The 19,429-nt window shown below is 36.1% G+C and overlaps 2 protein-coding genes across 2 annotated transcripts in view; one reads left to right on the forward strand and one right to left on the reverse strand.

The window, feature by feature from the left end:
- Positions 1–8,305, forward strand: part of rhoca (ras homolog family member Ca) — a 33,681-nt gene extending 25,376 nt beyond the window's left edge. Inside the window, exons 3-5 of the mRNA XM_079840261.1 lie at positions 1,917–2,037; positions 5,353–5,483; positions 5,883–8,305. Of these exons, the coding sequence (XP_079696387.1) occupies positions 1,917–2,037; positions 5,353–5,483; positions 5,883–6,056 (426 nt within the window). The 3' untranslated portion in view covers positions 6,057–8,305. The remainder of the gene's footprint in view (positions 1–1,916; positions 2,038–5,352; positions 5,484–5,882) is intronic.
- Positions 8,306–8,375: 70 nt separating this feature from the next.
- The window catches only part of mov10a (Mov10 RNA helicase a), a 14,713-nt gene continuing 3,659 nt past the window's right edge, over positions 8,376–19,429 (reverse strand). The window contains exons 8-22 of the mRNA XM_079840256.1: positions 19,210–19,361; positions 18,340–18,510; positions 17,948–18,095; positions 17,690–17,851; positions 16,687–16,790; positions 16,442–16,539; positions 16,239–16,337; positions 16,035–16,146; positions 15,826–15,943; positions 14,108–14,299; positions 13,900–13,962; positions 13,679–13,804; positions 12,770–12,858; positions 9,177–9,289; positions 8,376–9,093 (exon numbers count right to left, since the gene is read on the reverse strand). Of these exons, the coding sequence (XP_079696382.1) occupies positions 9,035–9,093; positions 9,177–9,289; positions 12,770–12,858; positions 13,679–13,804; positions 13,900–13,962; positions 14,108–14,299; positions 15,826–15,943; positions 16,035–16,146; positions 16,239–16,337; positions 16,442–16,539; positions 16,687–16,790; positions 17,690–17,851; positions 17,948–18,095; positions 18,340–18,510; positions 19,210–19,361 (1,806 nt within the window). The 3' untranslated portion in view covers positions 8,376–9,034. The remainder of the gene's footprint in view (positions 9,094–9,176; positions 9,290–12,769; positions 12,859–13,678; positions 13,805–13,899; positions 13,963–14,107; positions 14,300–15,825; positions 15,944–16,034; positions 16,147–16,238; positions 16,338–16,441; positions 16,540–16,686; positions 16,791–17,689; positions 17,852–17,947; positions 18,096–18,339; positions 18,511–19,209; positions 19,362–19,429) is intronic.

The following is a 19,429-nucleotide window of genomic DNA, read 5'->3' on the forward strand; positions in this document are numbered from 1 at the left end:
TTTGTTTATGCTGTTCCATCATCAAATCTGATCAGATCTGATCTGCTCTCTCAGGAAAAAATATGAAGGCTGGGATGTAAACCATAGCCTAGTCTATATTTCAATTTGCCAGCACTTTTTTTTTTCCAGATATCATTCCATTTCTGTTCTAATTGTTCCTGTTCTAAACGTGAAAAAATAAATGTAAAATAAACATGTTCCTTATTATGTTCAATTGCCTGCGCTGGTGTGTGTGTGCGCGGCTGTGCACGGAAGTCGAGCGGGAGCCATTTAAAGCGGTTTACCGCTGAACCGCGGGAATTTCTTGCTTTTCAACCGCGGTAAGAAAAAATCCATACCGTCCCAGCCCTAGCGTATAGACCCTTTTCACAGACTGTGATGACGCAAATCCTGCAATGTTTTTTGTATTTTCTTTTTTTTTTATATATAAATTTATATATGTATATATGTTCATTTATAACACTAATACTTTGTATTTTATTACTTTTGGATCAAATTACATTAAAACGTTACCGCTGCTCTGAGGGTGTTTAGTAATAGCATCTATGGGAGTGATGGTAAAAATGAACATATTTTTCTCTCTATTTTTCTCTTTCTCTTGCTGTTATCAATCTCACTCTATTTTTTCCCTCTTTTTGAAAGCTGTGAAATCACTACTGTGGCGTTTTTCTTTTGCTATGTGAGCAAATGGGCAAACAAATTTTTTTTTTATGTATTCTCCAACTATGTATAACCCAACTATGAGGACTTCTGCTCTGAGAAGCCCGGAAATGTGAAAAGGTTCTATTGCTGCCATGGAAACCAGCAAACAAACTGGGTCAGAGATCGCAGATTCAACCCGACCTAAAAAACCTCGGCATCCATCAAAAAAAAAAGCACATTAAAACATGGATAAATCAACTCATTAACTTACAGTGCGTCATCGCCTCCCATTGTCAATTGTGCTCGTTCCTGTTGCGTGTCCTCAGACTGGCAAACAATATTTTGAATTTGGACTGCAGTAGATAGAAATGACTCATTCTAAGATAATAAAAACATAACAGTACATTATGTAAGGTCTTTATACACCACTGAAAACATAGTTATGTATAGTATATTGCATTTCTGTCAATAGATCCTCAAAAATACCACACACTCCACCTTTAAATGGCTGAAATGTTTAAAAACTTAAGCAGATTTATTTATTCATTTTTAGTTTGGTTTTAAAATAACTACTTTAAAATAAATCAAATAATATTTTACATTTAAATATGAAAAAAAATTGCAATTTTGTTTGCTTAATAGGCTAACATGTATAACCAACATATAGGTAGTCATTTTGTTGTTGAGACAGATAAACTATAAAACAGGAAATTATATCACAAATAAAATTCCTGTAGAACCTTATGAATCTGTCACTTTTAAACGTATCAAACAATTGAATCTTTTTATAACATATAAATATATATATATATATATATATATATTATATCGCCAAAAGTTGGCAACCCTGCTGTAGCATAAAAATAGTTATCAGTATTACCCACAAAAATTCACTCTACTAGTGTAGAGAGGCAAAAATGAATTTGTCATTGCATTTTAATAACCTGCATGTACAGTATATGGTCTGTATAAGTCTAAATAGAAAGGGCTTGTGTGAAGGAGGGCGCTGCACACGTAAGCTGTCTTAAGCTGGTACTGTTTCTTTTAGGAATGTGTAATGCTCTTTTTTGCCTCACTTCTTGTATAATGGGTTGTACACTCATAAGAGGACGCCTTTTGAGGCGAGGGTTTAAAGTGTGTATTAAGTATATTAAGTTACTTCTGCTTTTGTCCAACTTATTTTGTTGTAAAAAAGCCATCATGTGAAGTCCAGTGTGCTGTAGCGATTATAAGAGCCTGAGGTTTGACTCATCCTGTCCATTTTTGATCCACAGGTGGAGCTGGCTTTGTGGGACACAGCAGGACAGGAAGACTATGATCGCCTGAGACCTCTGTCTTACCCAGACACAGATGTCATCCTCATGTGTTTCTCCATAGACAGTCCCGACAGTTTAGGTAATCCGATTTTCCAAAGACCCCAAAATCTGCTTTATATCTTTAATTTTGAGTCATCCTTATTTGTGTCAAGGCCTTTCTTACTGGAAAGAACGATGTCATCACCATATGCAGGAAGTTCCTGTGTTTTGTCTAAGAGCCGAGGCGCATCATGATAACACTTGTGTCCATGACAACAATGTCCTTTATCTCCACCAGCTTCCCGAAGGAACGTCCCAGTTCTTTTCCTTGTTATAATAAATGTCGGGAAGCTTGAACAAATGATAAAAGCTTTTGTTTAAAAGTTATCGCAGACAGTTCTGAGATTATTCAGAATTCAGCCGCATGATTCAGATCAATATTAAATATAAAAAAAATAAAAAAGCAGTCACATAATTCCCCCAGCAGTGAAATGGAATGGAACCACCATTATTCTTCCAAGACTCTGAACATGAATGACTTAACGTCAATAATAGGATTGGATTTGTTGTGGCAAATCCCTTATTTCACAGATGCTTTTTTTTGGGTCACAGTAACATTACAAAACAAAGTTTTATAACACTATATGTAAGCATTATTTAACATTTTTGTCACCATATTCCAAATTACAGTACTTCATTATATTATTATTATTATATTACCTTGCCGATATATTGGTAGACCACTAATTCTGTAATATAATTATTATATTATATATTAATTTATTCATAATTTATAATGTTTTATTTTCAAATAATACATGAATCAAATGGTGTGTGTGTGTGTGTGTGTGTGTGTGTGTGTTCTAATTTTTGTCCATGAAGAAATAGATATCAACGATAAATGTTAAATAAATAAAATAAATAATGCAAAGTCTACATCTTTAATATGAAATATAAGCCTCTTATGCATCCATTGTGGGGAAAAACTCCTGTACACTGAAGAAAAACATATGGATTGTCATATACATTTATTTAGAGAGAAGTATTATTATTATTTTTTTTAATTTTACCCAACATGGTGTGGAGTGCAATTGGGGTTTGATTCCGATTAATATTGCAGCCCTAGTAAATATATATATATATATATATATTACATATATATATTACATATACATATATATACATATATACACATACAATTTAGGGGGGGAAATATATAAAGTACATACATGTGTGTATTTTTATATACTATCATGTATAATGTATATTTGAAAGTTTGGAAACACTTTTTTATATTAAGTTACGACCCCGATTAGAAACGGCATAAAAAGCCCTTCATAAAAATAGCAAAACAAATCACAATGTCCAGGGCAAAAAAAGAGCAAATTTATTGGCAGCAAAAATGATCAAAACAAACAAGCAAGGAAATATAATCATACACAACTTAAATAAGGATTGGTGAGCTAACTTGGAGTTAAAGCGTTCCTAACTCCAGAGAAAAATAACAAACACAAAAGAATGTACCAGGTCAGCTTACTTACCTATGCTTGCTTTCCCTCTGTTCTAATATAACTAAACAAACACAAACTCCCCATGCTGTACTGAAGAAAAACACACTCCAAAACCACCAACAACAGGAGGAAATGTGCCGCTGGCTCTTATGTAGATAGTGGTTAAACATGAGATATATAATTCATTTGGGTATATCAAATGTTTTTCCAGAGCAGATAGATCATTTCATAACTTCATATATTTAACTTGAATGCTGTACTAGAGCGCTGCCTTTTGTACGTTTGACTAAATAGTTTGCTTGTTTATTTCCTATTGTCTTTCATATTGGCTATTGTTCATTTAAATATTGTTGTTCAATAAATATTATTTTATCTAAATTAAATGCTGTATTTGGCATTGAGAGAGTCCGGTGGTGATAGTGAGATTTATTAGACGGCAGCAAAGACTGTCTTTATGTGTGACTGCTTATAAACAAGCCGTTTTAGCGCTGCCATGGGAATCCCCTTAAAGCTGCAGGCCGTAACTTTTTTGGGCTAAAAATGATCCAAAATCCATTTTTGAGCAAGTACACAACAAGCCAGTATTCAAAATGATCTCCTTACCTTAGCCCGATTCACAACGTAAGCTTGTAATAATGTGTTATAATTCGAGTGAATTTCCGCGGGAAATTTAAGAATGTCTTTGCGTCATTACGTCACGTTTGACGTATCATGTGAGGATGCTGCAGGTGGAGGATCATTTATAGCCTTTTCTCACTCCATCTGGAGTAATTCAACTTAGCATTTTGATGGCGGATTGTAATCCAGAAAGGACCAAATGACAATCATCACTGACAACTGGAGATTCACCCGTAGTCAAAAGCAAAAGATTAGACTGTACAGAAAGTGAAATCTAAAGGTAACGCTAATAAACACTAAATATAGTCATGCAATGCTAATGCTGTTAACATTAACAATTTGAGAACAAAGTATAACAATAATAATAATTTGCACGGTTTAATGTTTTATATATGAGCACTCGTTAGATTTAATCACTGTTGGTAGCGTGATTTATTGTAATGTTTTGTTCCCAAAAGTGGCAGACTTGTTGCTTACTTGTTCAGATGATATTTTCCAGTGAAAATTCTTCTTATTTAGGTTATACTCCAAGATGTAGAATCTGTGATTTCTGAAGTACAGTATCCACACCAGTGCGGCGACTGACAGCCACACATACTCCTCAAAACATTAGATTCATCCGCACTGAGGAGCCGACGATGCACAACCCACAAACAGATGATAACTCCGCAAATAACTGCAATTGCAGGATTCGAACAGAGATGGCGACACAGAGTGAAAACAAACGGACTGCAGCTTTAAACTTTTAAAAGGACAAAGACAAAGATATCGCTTTCCTCAGTCAGCGGATATTCAAACTGATTTTTTATAATGGATATAATATTATGGAAATTGACCTGAAGAATGAATGCTATATTAGGTGCAGGTAATACACTCGTTTAGTCGATCTCTCTCTCTCTCTCTCTCTCTCTCTCATATAATACCACAATACTCTACATAATACAATAAGCTTCAATGAAGTGACGTTCTTGGTTACTAGTTCTAAAGTGACATTTTAGAATTAGTAATGGAGGCTTGGGCTCAGCTGTCAAACTGACAACTTGACATTTGAATCTGTGGTGGAAGGAAGTAGTTTTGCACAAATGAGTGTTTTTAAAGTTGTTTCATATTTGTTTACTCACTTGTGCCGTCAAACTGGTGTATAAACGCAATATCACACACTCTATGGCCGAATGACAGCCATGCTGATGTACAGCCATATTGCACTGCCATGAGTGTGATGATAAAAAAAAAATCACATTTGTGTTAAAATCTTATATCAATCTTGAATGTGTGTGATCTCCTAGAGAATATCCCAGAGAAGTGGACGCCGGAGGTGAAGCACTTCTGCCCCAACGTTCCCATAATCCTCGTGGGCAATAAGAAGGATCTGCGGAACGATGAGCACACACGGAGAGAGCTGACTAAGATGAAGCAGGTGTGTTCCCGGGGCCAGCCGCACCACCACTATGGGGAGTCCCATTAAAAAGCTCTTAGCAGCCAGCATTACTGTCACTCTAGAAGGCCTGATCATTATCATTTGTCAAACCCCTCATGCTGGAGCGATCAGTCCAACCTCTACTAACCAATGACTGATGCTATCACGCCTCGCCCCTTAAATGATGTGTCAGCTATAGCGTTGGGTTATCTGGGCAGATGGCCTCCGTTAAATCGATCCATTTAGCGAGCGGAGTTGACATTGTATATCATAAGTCAGCCTTTAGCTGCAGACAGTGCCGTGTGATTCTGACGTCCATCATTCACAAAGTTCAAACAGTAATTTGGTTCTAAATCTTCTCGAATGTGATGATTCAGTTCCAACTCGTCTGTTTTGCAGGAGCCGGTTAAACCGGAGGAGGGCAGAGACATGTCCAACCGCATTAGCGCCTTTGGCTACCTGGAATGCTCAGCCAAGACTAAGGAGGGCGTGAGGGAAGTCTTCGAAATGGCCACCAGGGCGGCGCTGCAAGTCCGCAAGAGGAAGAAGAGGAACGGGTGCTTGCTGTTGTAAGAGAACTTTCCGGTGTTTTTCCAGAATGATCTCCCCACTGACCAGGAAAAAAACAAACTCCACAAAAAAAAAAAAGATTTTGACCAAACGACATAACTACACTGGACTGTGTGTCACATTTCATGCAAACCGACAGGTGGGAAATGGAGGAGAGTGTGTAAAATATGCAGGAAGGCAGGTTAGATCAAAATATATACTGCATATCTTGATTTAGTTTTTCTCTATGGCACAATGTCTTTTTTTCTTCTCCAGTTTGTACTACACGGATGACGTCACTCATAACGTTATTGTATATGTGCATATTTATCAATCGACCGTTTATAATCTGGTAAGAGAACGACTTCATCTTATTGTAATCGAAATTCATTTAACCAAGTAGAAATCTCTAAATAGCACAGAATTCGCTAATGAAACCAGTGCCTTCATGATCATTCCCTCCACAATTTGAATGTAAAGTGTGTTTTGAGCTTCTCTGTGACTCCTACGCAATTTTCTAGTAGTGAATAACTCGATGAGCCAATTAAATGTATTTAAAAGTGCGTATATAGCTTTCTTTCCCCAAATAAATATCAATTTCACGTCATTCGTAGGTTCATTTGGGTCTAAAACCAACCGGGAGCGTGACATTTGTCGTTTTTGTCCTCCACACAGGCATAAACACACACACACACACACACACACGTGCACATGGACTGAGCTCTATAGATACTAAACTGGTTGAACCTTCCTTGTATCCAGGCTGCTCTCATGCTGTCACATGATCTGACTGTACTGTCTTTACATTAGCCAGCACACCTGCAATCACTTTTAAAGGTTTCTAGCACTGCGAAACGTCAAATAAATACACAAACTGATGATTGATAGCAAGTGTGTATTAGTTAGAAGAGGCCTTGAGTGCCTTTCAGGTTCCCTCAGAATTGTGTGCCTTTAGTTATCAGTCTTTAATGCGTTTGGGTTGAGATGAAATGAACGTTTATGTCCATGCATGTGTTTTGTCACGATCAGTATTGTAATGTTGCATGCCAGTAATCATGAGGTGTGCGGATCGTCATGTTCCTGACGATAACCTCGGCTAATCATGCGGAGTTGTGCTTCTAGAAGACCTGTAGCTTTTATTAGCTGGTGTAGAATCCATATACTGATGTCACTTCCACTGCTGGTGCCATGAGATGTCTGACATGAGGTACATTAGCAATGCTGATTATTTTGGTATAAACAAAAATATATTAATAAAATGTATATCATTTACATGTGTGTATGTAAATGTGTGTGTGTGTGTATATATAAAATGATTTGACACATTTTTAAGACAATATTATATAGAAATGGTGTGTGTATTAGTGCTGTCAAATCTCACACTCGCGCACACGCCATATGTATGTCTACATATATATGTATACACACACAACACACACACATACATATACGCACACACACATAAATTACATATACACATTATTACATATATATATATATATGTGTGTGTGTGTGTGTGTTTATTAGTGCCATCAAATCTCACACACATGCCATATGTATGTCTCTGTGCATATATATATATACATATACATACATACATACACACCTATATATATATATATACATACATACATACACACCTATATATGTATATGTTTTTTGGTTTATTTCAAGGTGAAATATGGCCCAGGCATTTTTTTTTTTGTGGTGAGGTTCATCCAAAGAGCGAGAAAATCTTCCTTATTTTATGTTTAGGTCCATCAGAAAGAACGTAAACTAACCATGTGTATAATTCTTGAACGCCTGGGACACTATGCCATGGATTTTAATTTATTAAACAGGGCATTAATAAAACACTGACTGTAATGCACTGACTGTACAATACAATGCACAAGGAACATCCCATTAGACTACGTACAAACTACACACTACTCGCTAATAAAGGAGGAACTTGTTATTGATCTTTTTTTTTTATGTACTAATTTGTGGGATCTGTGATGAAATCCTCAATGCAGGCGTGAGAATAGACCCATGTGACCTTTGTGAAGTGATCGTCTGCACGAGGACATTACTACAGCAACCAGTCTTAGCTCACTGGCCTCTGAGATCAATCTGCTGTGTTCATATGGTCTCCTCCTTTTTTTCTGGAAGTATTACATTTGATTTATTAATCCAGATTTCTATGAGCGCTCATAGTAACAATGCTTTGTAAACGGGACTAGCAGTAAATGTTTGAATGAAGTGAAACCTATGTTAATAAACTATTTTTTTCGAAAAACAAAGTAATGTTGCACTTTTTTTCCTTTTGTGTGAAGTTACATGGAATGAAAAGTAATCCAGCTTACAAATGTTGGGTAATTTACTATTGAAAAAAATAATTTGCAAAGTATTTTCTGTCTGTTTTTCTTTTTAAGTACAATCATAAGACATACAAAACAATAGCAGCCATCAAGTCATGCATTCCAGAAAATATTCGAAATGCCACAATATAAAACTCATTTCTTTAAACAAAAAGTTTCTCTAAAAATAAAAGTTCAAGATTTGTAGTCATAATTTGCAATTACATCAAAATACATTTTCAATGACTGAGACCACAGTTTCACATTGTTTTTAATAGCCTTTTACTTGCTAGAAACACTGTTTCAATGAAATACTTTCAGTAAAGTGCTATGAAGCATTTGTAATGTGTAAATGTTCACTGTTGTTTGAATGAAAGAAATGAAGCATTATTGAAGAGTTTCGATTTGTAATATTGCGACTGTGATCTACATCAGTTTGCATAAGTGCTAGAATCTCTCCAGTAATAACTCAGTAGTATATGAATTGACAGCTTTTGCTGGATTATGAAATGAATCAGACATATGCATTGTTTTACAGGCTGGAATCAACATTAAAATGAGCTTGTGACAAATCGATAATGCTTTACTGATAAAAATGAAGTGATTTCCCGTTTTCTCTGGATGTAAACAGATGGTTTCATGTGATTGTTGTCAATCTGGTCCTCATTGTTCAGCTCTCCACTCCGGGTGCACATGCTGCTGTAGTGGGCTCTCGTCCATATCTAGACATGAACACGCAATGAGTCATACGAGCACATAATACACTCACACTTCAGGTCTGGATGTGTTATGTAAGGCTGCGTACCATCAGAGCTGATTTTTAAAGACGCCAGCCGGCTGACCACATCCTCCTCTCCTTCAGCATCTTTGTAGTCAAAGCCAGTGTTGCCCTGCTCAAGCTCACAGTACCGGATAAACCTACACAAATAAATGCACACTCATAAACCACTGCATACTGTATAGAACAGATGATCAGTTGAATATGGCAAAATATCAAATAAATCACTAGAACAATAGAGCAATTTTGTTGACTTGTGTACTTACATTATCCCAAATGTTTCCAAGAATGTTTCATTCCAGATAAATAAGCAATTTTAACCAGGACACGGACAGTGTCCGCGCGTCGCCTATCAATGTCATTATACTCGCGTTACCCTCGATTTATTTTGTAGAAACCATGGAAACACCAAAGACGCTTTTAATATATGATGTGTTTTATTGTAAGCATGGAATCAATATTGCTTGTGCTCACTCGTCTGCCAGTTTTGCGCACACACGCAATGGAGCGCGCAGACTCTATGACTGACACTTCTTATCAACTAAATTAGTTTTTACACTTTGCAAATTCTGTAAATAGTTGCTATGGTTTTTCAGTAACTGTATATACATTATAATGACCAGTTTATTGCAGATTAATTTGAATAAAAAACTACTCCCTTGCACTTCATCAGAGACATTAATCACCCTGCAAACTCTCACTTCACCCTGCTGCCATCTGGTAAGCGCTTCCGTAGCCTGATGGCAAAGACTGAAAGACTCAGGAGGAGTTTCTTCCCCCAGGCCATCAGACTCCTGAACTCAGTCACGTGACTCACTTCACCCCCGCACACGCATAAACATACGGTCTTTCAACATTAACATCCACATACTGCAATTGCACTGCACTTTACTTTACGTCCCTATTGTTACTGCGTAACAACCTGTAATAAACCTTGCACATTATACTTCTTTATATATACATATTATATATTTTATGTTAACCACTTATTTTTAAGTCTACAGTTTATCTCACTTATCATCCACATATTTTTTATATTTTTATTTTTATCTTATTTCCTATTTTTATCTTTTACTTGATTTATTTATAATTCTACTTATGTTAATACTTTTTATTCTAACTTTATTCTATTTCTATTTAATTTCTTGTAACTGTTATTTGCACTGTCCATGGAGCGGACCTGTTTACATTTCACTGCCAGTTGTATATTGTGTATATAACTGTGTATGTGACAAATAAAACTCTTGAATCTTGAATCTTGAATCTTTACAATCAGAAATGTTCTGAAATAAATGTCCTTTTTGAAAGGAAGCCTAAACTTTTCTTGACATAAAAGCTTACAGAAGCTACATTACTGAGAGAATCATCCTCAAATTTGAATGAAAACATGATCAGACATTCAGTTTTATATTTAGGTTATTTTCAGGCTCTTAACATTCAAGTCTCATAATTTTGTGAATAAAAGAAACGCGAGTAAGATTTTTGTCTTTTTTCCCCTAAAATTATCAGCATACATATTTTCCTTATTTTGTATGACATTGTATATAAATAGACAATTTTAAATTATTTTTGTTTTTTTTTGTGATTTATAATTTCAGTAGAATTTGCTTTGGTACAGCATGTCAGTCAGTAGTAAAAAAAAATTTGGCCACCCCAATAAAATCACTGGGTCTTACCTGGCCACCCCTGAAAAAACATTCAGGCTACGCCCCTGTTTATTAGACAGGTGAGCAACTGTTTGGAGACATTCATCGACAGAAAACGAATCATTGTTATATAGCTCAACAGAGTTAGTCTTATTGTTTGAATATTGTTTGAATCTCGTTTTCTTGATTTCCCCAGCGGCAACCTTTTTCTCTTGAAGCCAACACGGAAGTGACTTAAACTGCAATTCATCGACTGGCCACTAGGGACAGGCTCCAGAAGGAGCAGAATCTCATTGAGCTCCATGTTAAAATGCCCAACTTTACAGCAGAAAAAAACATGTTTACAGCCTGGAACAAATTGTGGTTTTGGTCTATACAGCTAATTTTGCCCTTCATGACAACTGTGAGGGGGGTGAATTTTTTTATAACTCATTTGTTTACATTATATAAAGCCTTAAAGTTCAGCATAATTAAGGCCTTGGCCACTTTGAGTGACAGGTGGATTGCCGTCTGTCTGCTAGTCATCACGTCACCTCAGCTCCACCCACGTCCCGCCTCTTTGCCCATTTTCTGTTATCTGTGCTGTGACACGTGACTGACAAGATGGCAACGGCCGGCTTCAAAACTGCTCTTCAGAACCCTATGGGTGACGTCACGGACACTACGTCCATATTTTTTTCCAGTCTATGGATTTAACGCGAGTACCATGTTTACCATGCCTAATATCGATCTAGCTTACTGCAGTGTGCAACAAGTGTCTCATAATAGCCACAGAGTGAATGCACAGAGTAGCATTATAACATAGACATAAGCAGTATAACTTTCAACACACTCAAATGTATCTAATATGATAAAACAGCGCTGCGTTACCCCACATACGCATGAGCGGAAGAATCGGAAGCGCTCATCTGCGGCAGAATAAAAGCCCTGTGAAATCAAGGCATTATCAAGCTATGCCTTTGTTTTGAATAAGTGACCTCTAGCGGCAACAAAAATACATATTGTGTCTTTAAAGCATAGGCCGTAAAAAAAATATGGATAATGCGCCTTCACTACCTTCCACTGAAGCCGCCAACGTCCGAATATGGCACTGACATCTTGCGCATATTTGGGGCTGAGTATGCGCAGTAAAAACTGCCTGAAATAAAAATTGCCTAAAATAACAGAAGCCATCTTTAGGAAAAAATAATTTGAAGTGTAATTTGATTGTTTAGTTTGCTTGCGGGTTATGAGCTGAACTGGGAAATTTAAATTCTGTCATTAATTCCTCACCCTCATGTCGTTCCAAACCCGTAAGACCTTCGTTCATCTTCTGAACACAAATTAAGATATTTTTGATGAAATCTGAGAGCTCTCTGACCCCTGCATAGAAGGCAATGTCTTTCCTACATTTCTGGGCTTTGAACGTGTTACTTACATTGCTGTCTATTTATCGTAATGACAGAAATTTCATTTTTGGGTGAACTGTCCCTTTAAGAATTTAAAGCAGCAGATGACAAAACTGCAGTGTGTGCTTAGAATAAACAAAACACTGATAAAGTATCTTTACAGTTGTTGGTATATCGACTGGCCTTTAGAGTGACATTTTGGATCCATTTCCTGGAATTAAACAGAACTCTTTCCAGTTTCAAATCTATGAACAAATAAATCTAGTTTCAGTCACAGATCTAGAGAACAAATTTGTGTGCAGTGCTTCTAAATATAAGAAAAACAGTGAGGTTTTTTCTTTTGGATGTGGCCAATATAGAGCTAGCTCATTGTTTTGCATAAGAAATGCTAATATGGTATGTTACAAAAAGCAGCCAATCAGATTGAAGCTTGCTGTTTACAAGTAAACTTTTACTCATTTTGAGTGCTACATGCTTTGTAATGGTCTGTAAGTCTTCTGCGGACTTGACACTAAAGGTTGGGACTAGTTGCCATCGGGTTAGAGGTAGGTTAAGTTGAGAGGAACATACATAACTAAGGTCTTACCTCTGCCAAGTAGGATCCTTGCACAGGATAACTGGGTTTCCCACCACAATGAGCAGGGCTTTGGCTCTCGTCATGGCCACATTAAACCTCTGTGGGCAACAGAAAGGGTTTACTACAGGATGGCATCATTTCTGTAATCTCTAAAATCCAAACAGATGGTCAGAAACATGTGTTTTTCTATTGTTACGCGCTTATGTGATAAACTTTTTAACTTGTAGTCTTTTACTCTTGCAGCTAAAACTGGTATTCGTTTCCACAAATGCCAACCAGCTCTTGTTTAGCTCTATAAACACTACTGTTCAAAAGTTTGGGGCGGGTAAGGTGTTTTTTTTTATTATTCAGCAAGGATGCATGAAATTGATCCAAACTGACAATAAAAACCTTTAATGGTCACAAAATATTTCCAGTTCAAATAAAGTGCTATTTTGAACATTCTATTAATCAAAGAATCCAAAAAAAAGTAGCACTGTTTCCACAAAAATATAAATCAACGATTTTCAACATTCATGATAATAAGAAATGTTTCTTGAGCAGCAAATCAGCATATTAGAATAATTTCTGAAGGATCATGTGACACTGAAGACTGGAAAATTCAGCTTTGCCAGCACAGGAATAAATTACATTTTAAATATATTAAAATACAAAACAGTTATTTTAAATTGTAATTATATTTCACAATATTACTGTTTTACTGTATTTTTGATCAAATAAACACAGCCTTAGTGAGCGTATAAGAGACTCTTTCAAACCAAAACTTTTGTATGGTTGTGTATATATACTTGATTTAGTGCAGTATACAGTATATATAAAAAAAATGCTATAGTATATATATGTATGTATGACCAACATGTATGTAAAAATTGCAGTATATATGTAGTAACTTATCCAATAGAGATGAAGTATATATACCTTCTCATTTGAGAGGAAGCCAATGTTGAAGTCTTGGTCCATCTTGACATAGTTGACGCTACTACGGACAGTAGAAACTATGATGACTTTTCTCTCTTGACCCTGAAACTCTTCCACTGACCCCACCTAAAAGAGCCAAATAATCAAGCAGCAGAAATTAATCCTTCTGGGTTCAGAGAGGCAATTTGAGGGGAAAAAAAAAATAAAATTCACTGGCCAACCTTGATATCTGTCCACTTCTTTAACTCCGCCACAGTCTTCAGAGCTTTCCGAATTTTTTCCACCTTAAATTAATGGAAAAATGTTGTTAAAGAGTAAAGAAGGGTTTCAACCATTAATTTATTTGTTTATTTAATCCTACATTTTATTCACTTTTATTTCTAAGCTAATTTTACAACACAAAGTACAGAGATCCATTCTCGGTCTTGCCTGTTTCCTGTAAGGAGCGATAATGCCAATGTCATTGGCTGTGAGTTTTGGCAGGCCCTTCTTGCCCTGAGTTTGCATGAGCTTGTCGAGGTAGCTGACGATGACCTCGATCTCTGTCACGTTGAAGAATGAAGGACTGTTGGCCTCTCTTTCATCTTTTCCCATCACTCCATGAAACACGACAGGAAATCCCTGTTCATCGCATAAACAAAAAAAGTGCTTTATTTATTTACTGTACAATATATTTGCAGCTTCCTATTTTCACCTTTTTAGATTTGTATCCGCAACTATGATCGCAAATTTTATTCACCAGGGGGTCCACAATTCTCCCGAAACCATAGTTCCAACAAACATTGTCAAACAGCATTGCAAACTTGCATGGTTGTAACTACTCTCAAGCTGTGGTTAGAATCATATTTTCTTGTTAAAAAGACCAGACACAACGGTAGCCATTGACTTCCATAGTATTGTTTTTCTCACTATAGAAGTCAATGGCTACCGTCAACTGTTTGATTACCAACATTCTTCAAAATATCTTCTTTTGTGTTCAACAGAAGAAAGAAACTCATACAGGTTTGGAAAAACATAAGGGTGAGTAAATGATGACAGAATTGTAATTTTTGGGTGAACTATCCCTTTAACGTCAGTCCTGTATTGTTGAACTAACGTGGTTCAGATGACACAGGTGCGACTGGGTTGTTGTGACTAACTAATTTTAAACAAGATAACCCAGTAGTTTGTTGGCATTTATGGTTCCATGAAGAACCTTTACCATCCATGTGACCTTCCCATTGCACTAAAGGTTCTTTAGATTATTAAAATGTTCTTCACACAAAGAGGATAAAACTGCTCTTTAAAGAAAGGTTTTTTGGAGAACCTTTGTGGTTCTTCTATGGCCTCACTGCAAAAATCCCCTTTTGAAACCTTTAGGGTCCTATTTTACCGATCTGAGCTCATGGTATGAAGGGCATGGGGCAGGTGCACTGAGGGCGTGTTCGAATCCACTTTTGCTAGTTTAAAGACAGAAAAAAATGGTTAGCGTCAAAAGGGTTGTACCTAGTCTCTTAAAGAGTCATGGGTGTGTTTTGTGCATAATAAACCAATCAGAGTCTCATCTCCCATTCCCTTTAAAAGCCAGTTGCGCTTGCACCATGGTGGATTCGCTATTTACATGGCGGAATTTGCGAGTGGAGAGACTGAACGCTTCTCCAAAGAGGAATCCTTTTATTTTTAATAATTAAAAATGTTTGTGTCATGCTGCGTGTTCCTGTTTGTGTTATAAACAGAGTGTATGCGCGTTGTGCACCCGCCTATAGGCACATATTACTAACACACCCTTTAAATAACACAAAAAATACTGCGCTATTGACTTTAGACCAGGTTTTTGTTGGTCAATGGCGCAGTCATTTTCAGTTGCCTCAAAAACGTGCCAACAATGCCCCTGAACACACCAGAACGCCCATGGGCAAACAGATGGACGCGAGTGCATTTGCTATTTAAACAATGTGTGGCTGAACGTGAAAATTATAACTGCTGTAACTGCTGTATGATAGGGCCCATATTTTAGTGTAAAACACAAGATTACACTGATTTAGCCACTTTACAGTGTGTTTAGTATATTTCAGGAAGACTGATTCCGACTGAACATTATCTATAAATATCTCTCTTTGTCAGACAAAAACCCCCTAAAGGAGCTTTTGTACAGTGGTCTGCTGTACCTCCTTAGGGAGATGCTCCCAGCTGCAGAAGGCCTCCCGCTCCATCTGGTTTGCAAACACCTGCAGCTCATTCTCATAGAAGAGCTCATTGGGGATCTTGAGGATGGCGGGATGAGACCTGGGATGGGGCGAGAATAACTCAGCAATGAGTCATCCGTCAACACTTGTGACATCAAAAATTGATGGGAGAAAAAATACCCCATCAGTACCTGTAGTTGCGGAGAAGTTTGGTGACGAAGCGGCTGTCATATCCAGAATGAACATCCTGGCTCTTCTGATAGAGAGTGTTGTGTTTCATTAGCCTCTCCAGGAGGGACTGACCTGTTTCATATCAAACGATGTTAGGACTGAAAGTTAAAGAAGAAGAAACCAATGTAACAATATAATGGAAATCATGAAAAATCTTTGAGCACCCAGTCCGTGTAATTGTGCCAGTGGAGATCTCAAAACGGGGCCCAACTGTTGCGGGTCTCCGGCCAAAACCAGCTGGCCTTCCACAGGGTCGAGCAAACCTTGGGCACAGAGAGCGAGCGCAAAGTAGAAATAAACAATCTGTTTATCTGTTTGTGTTCTAATTCACGCTCTCATTCTCCTCTCCCAACCCTTCCTCCTTTACCTGCAATCCCGATGATACACTCAGGCTCCACGGCTTGTCCAGCCTCATCAATGAAAATGTGTGTGAAGTGACCCTTAGCAACACCTCCTGACACGAGCCTGAAGAGCACACAAATAGATATTAATTTTTAGCCATCAGAGCATCTAGCACAAGGCAACTTTACAGAGAAAATTACAAGACTATAAGGGTACAGCGCACAACTAGAGATTCAGGTGCTTTATAAGTGTTACGATGGCATGCTGTACCTTCCAGCGGTGACCAGAGTAACCACAATGACTGTGTAGTCCATCAAAGCATCTCGAGATGGGAGGAGGAAGCTGTCCTGAGCTTCATTCCAGTTACTGTGTTTCTGTGGGAAGGATATTTAGGAAAACATCTTCTGTTAGTCCTGTCAAATCGATTAATGCCGAACAATCGCTACTAACATAAAAGTTTGTGTTTAGATTATATATGTGTGTGCATGTCTGTGTGTCATAATAATATTAATATATAAATAATATATGTATTTATAAATATAACATTTTATTAACTTTATACATTTAAATTATATATTATATACATATATATATATATAAAATTATATTTATGACATTAATTAATTGTAATATATATAACATTTTTTTATTAATAATATTTTTTACAACTAATTGATGTAAAGAAATATTATTATTTTAAATATATATGACATTAATTAATTGTAAAAAATATTATTAATAAAAAATTATATATATATATATATATATATATATATATATATATATATATATATATATATATATATATATATATATATATATATATATTATTATTATTTTATTTTATTTTTTATTTTTTTTTGTATATTTTTTACAATTAATTAATGTCATAAAATATAATTATATTTAAATATATATGACATTAATTAATTGTAAAAAATATTATTAATAAATAATATATATATATATTCTTATACATATAACATACATATAACATTTTATTTACTTTATACATTTACATAATATATATATATATATAATTTTTTTTATTATTAGTAATATTTTTAACAATTAATTAATGTCATAAAATATATTTATATTTAGATAATCCAGTATATCCAGTAATCAGTTGTCAATCCCAAAAATGCATTGCATTATAATCTTTCATTTGCCATCTGCATATTCCATGTATATAAAACATTATACATACTTCAAAAAATACAAGAAGAATGGTAGTATGCCATTCTTGACATAGCCCATGCATTTTTCTTACCAGCATTTTTGGCGGTACAGTGCGTGGGTCTCTACTGGGGGCATAAAGTCGGTAGAGGCGATGGGCGTCCACATATCCTAATAACCTCTCACACAGGAGGTCACAGGCACTGTTTGAGGGAGCACAGGCCAGGATATGGGTTGTGGCCTTTGACTTATTTACCTGATGCAACCAGCAAACACACATGAGTCATCATGAGTCACACAGCTGTTTAACACTGAAATAAACGCATGAATTAGTCCTCGTGAATGCCTTTACCTGCTTTATGGCTTCCACTACTGTGACAGTTTTGCCTGTACCAGGGGGTCCAAAGATCAAGTAAGGTGCTGGTTTGGATGAGCCTGACAGGATGTGTTGCACTGCCGCCTTCTGCTCAGGGTTGTTCTCTAAATCTTTGTTGAACATCCTGGAGAATGAACACAATAAGATTAAAATATTTAAAAAAATTATATATAAAAAACACACACACACACACACACACACACACACACACACACACACACACACACACACACAGGGGGCAAAATTCTGAGACCACTATTTTTCATATTTTACATGGAGATATATAGCTCAAGTTACAGTATATTCAGTATATACAGTCAATAAACAGATATGTGTGAGTGTGTGTACGTGTATGTGTATGTGCAGACCTGAGGTTAGGTAGTGCAGTGTGTTCGATGCCCTTATCAGAGGGGAACAACACATCGCCTAGTTTGTGCTGGACAGCGAGCTCCACTGCCCTATGCTGAAGCTTCAAGGGGAAGCGATTGATGTTGAACTCCACATCAAACTTCATACCGCTGACAAACTTCTTGAGAAGCCTACAAACACAGAACCAAACATGAATAATGTTAGTTCATGGGGTTAATGAAGGCGATTATTATTTTAGGCTTAATGAAGGCTATTAGTGTCTGTCAAGTTTGAAAAAAATATTATATATACTAATATAATATTATTATATTTCCTTTTTTTTTTTAAATGTAATTTATTCCTGTGATGACACAGCTGATTTTTAGCATCACATGATCCTTCAGAAATCCTTCTAATATGTTGATTTGCTGCTCAAAAAACATTTATTATTATCAATATTGAAAACAGATGTACTGCTTAATATTTTGTGGGAACCATTATACACCTTTTTCAGGATTCTTTGATGAACAGAAAGTTAAAAAGAACAGCATTTAATAAAAATGATGAATGTGTCAATGAAAAAGTCTGTCACTATTTATCAATTTAATGCATCGCTGCTAAAAAGTATTAATTTCTTTCAAAGAAACAAAAAAGCCATCTCACTGACCCCAAACTTTTGAACAGTAGTGTATATATACACAATTAATTTGTGATTGGTTAGTAAATTTAGTAAAAGTTTTTAGTAATTCAATATTTTATTACATATTATTAATTAAGTTAAAAAATATATTATTCATTAAAATATTTATAATACATAAATAAATATCTCACAATGTATTTACTATCTATGGAACATTGTTACATTGTTTGTAATATGACATATTTCTTACTTTGTTGAGAAGCCGAGTTTAACTCTCTCAAGTTCTACACGGTGGACATAGCCTTCATAGACTGTGACGGGCTGGTTCCTGTCCTTTGACACACACACGTTCAGTTTATCTCCTCGCAGTACGGACGGTCTGTTCTCTGCCACCCCTGGTACCTGAGTTAAAGACAGAGACAGAGATAAAGTAATCAGAACTTTCATTGTGAACGACCATGAAATCTGTA

The sequence above is a fragment of the Gobio gobio genome, assembly GCF_949357685.1.
Source record: "Gobio gobio genome assembly, chromosome: 17".
In the NCBI taxonomy this organism is placed as follows: domain Eukaryota; kingdom Metazoa; phylum Chordata; class Actinopteri; order Cypriniformes; family Gobionidae; genus Gobio; species Gobio gobio.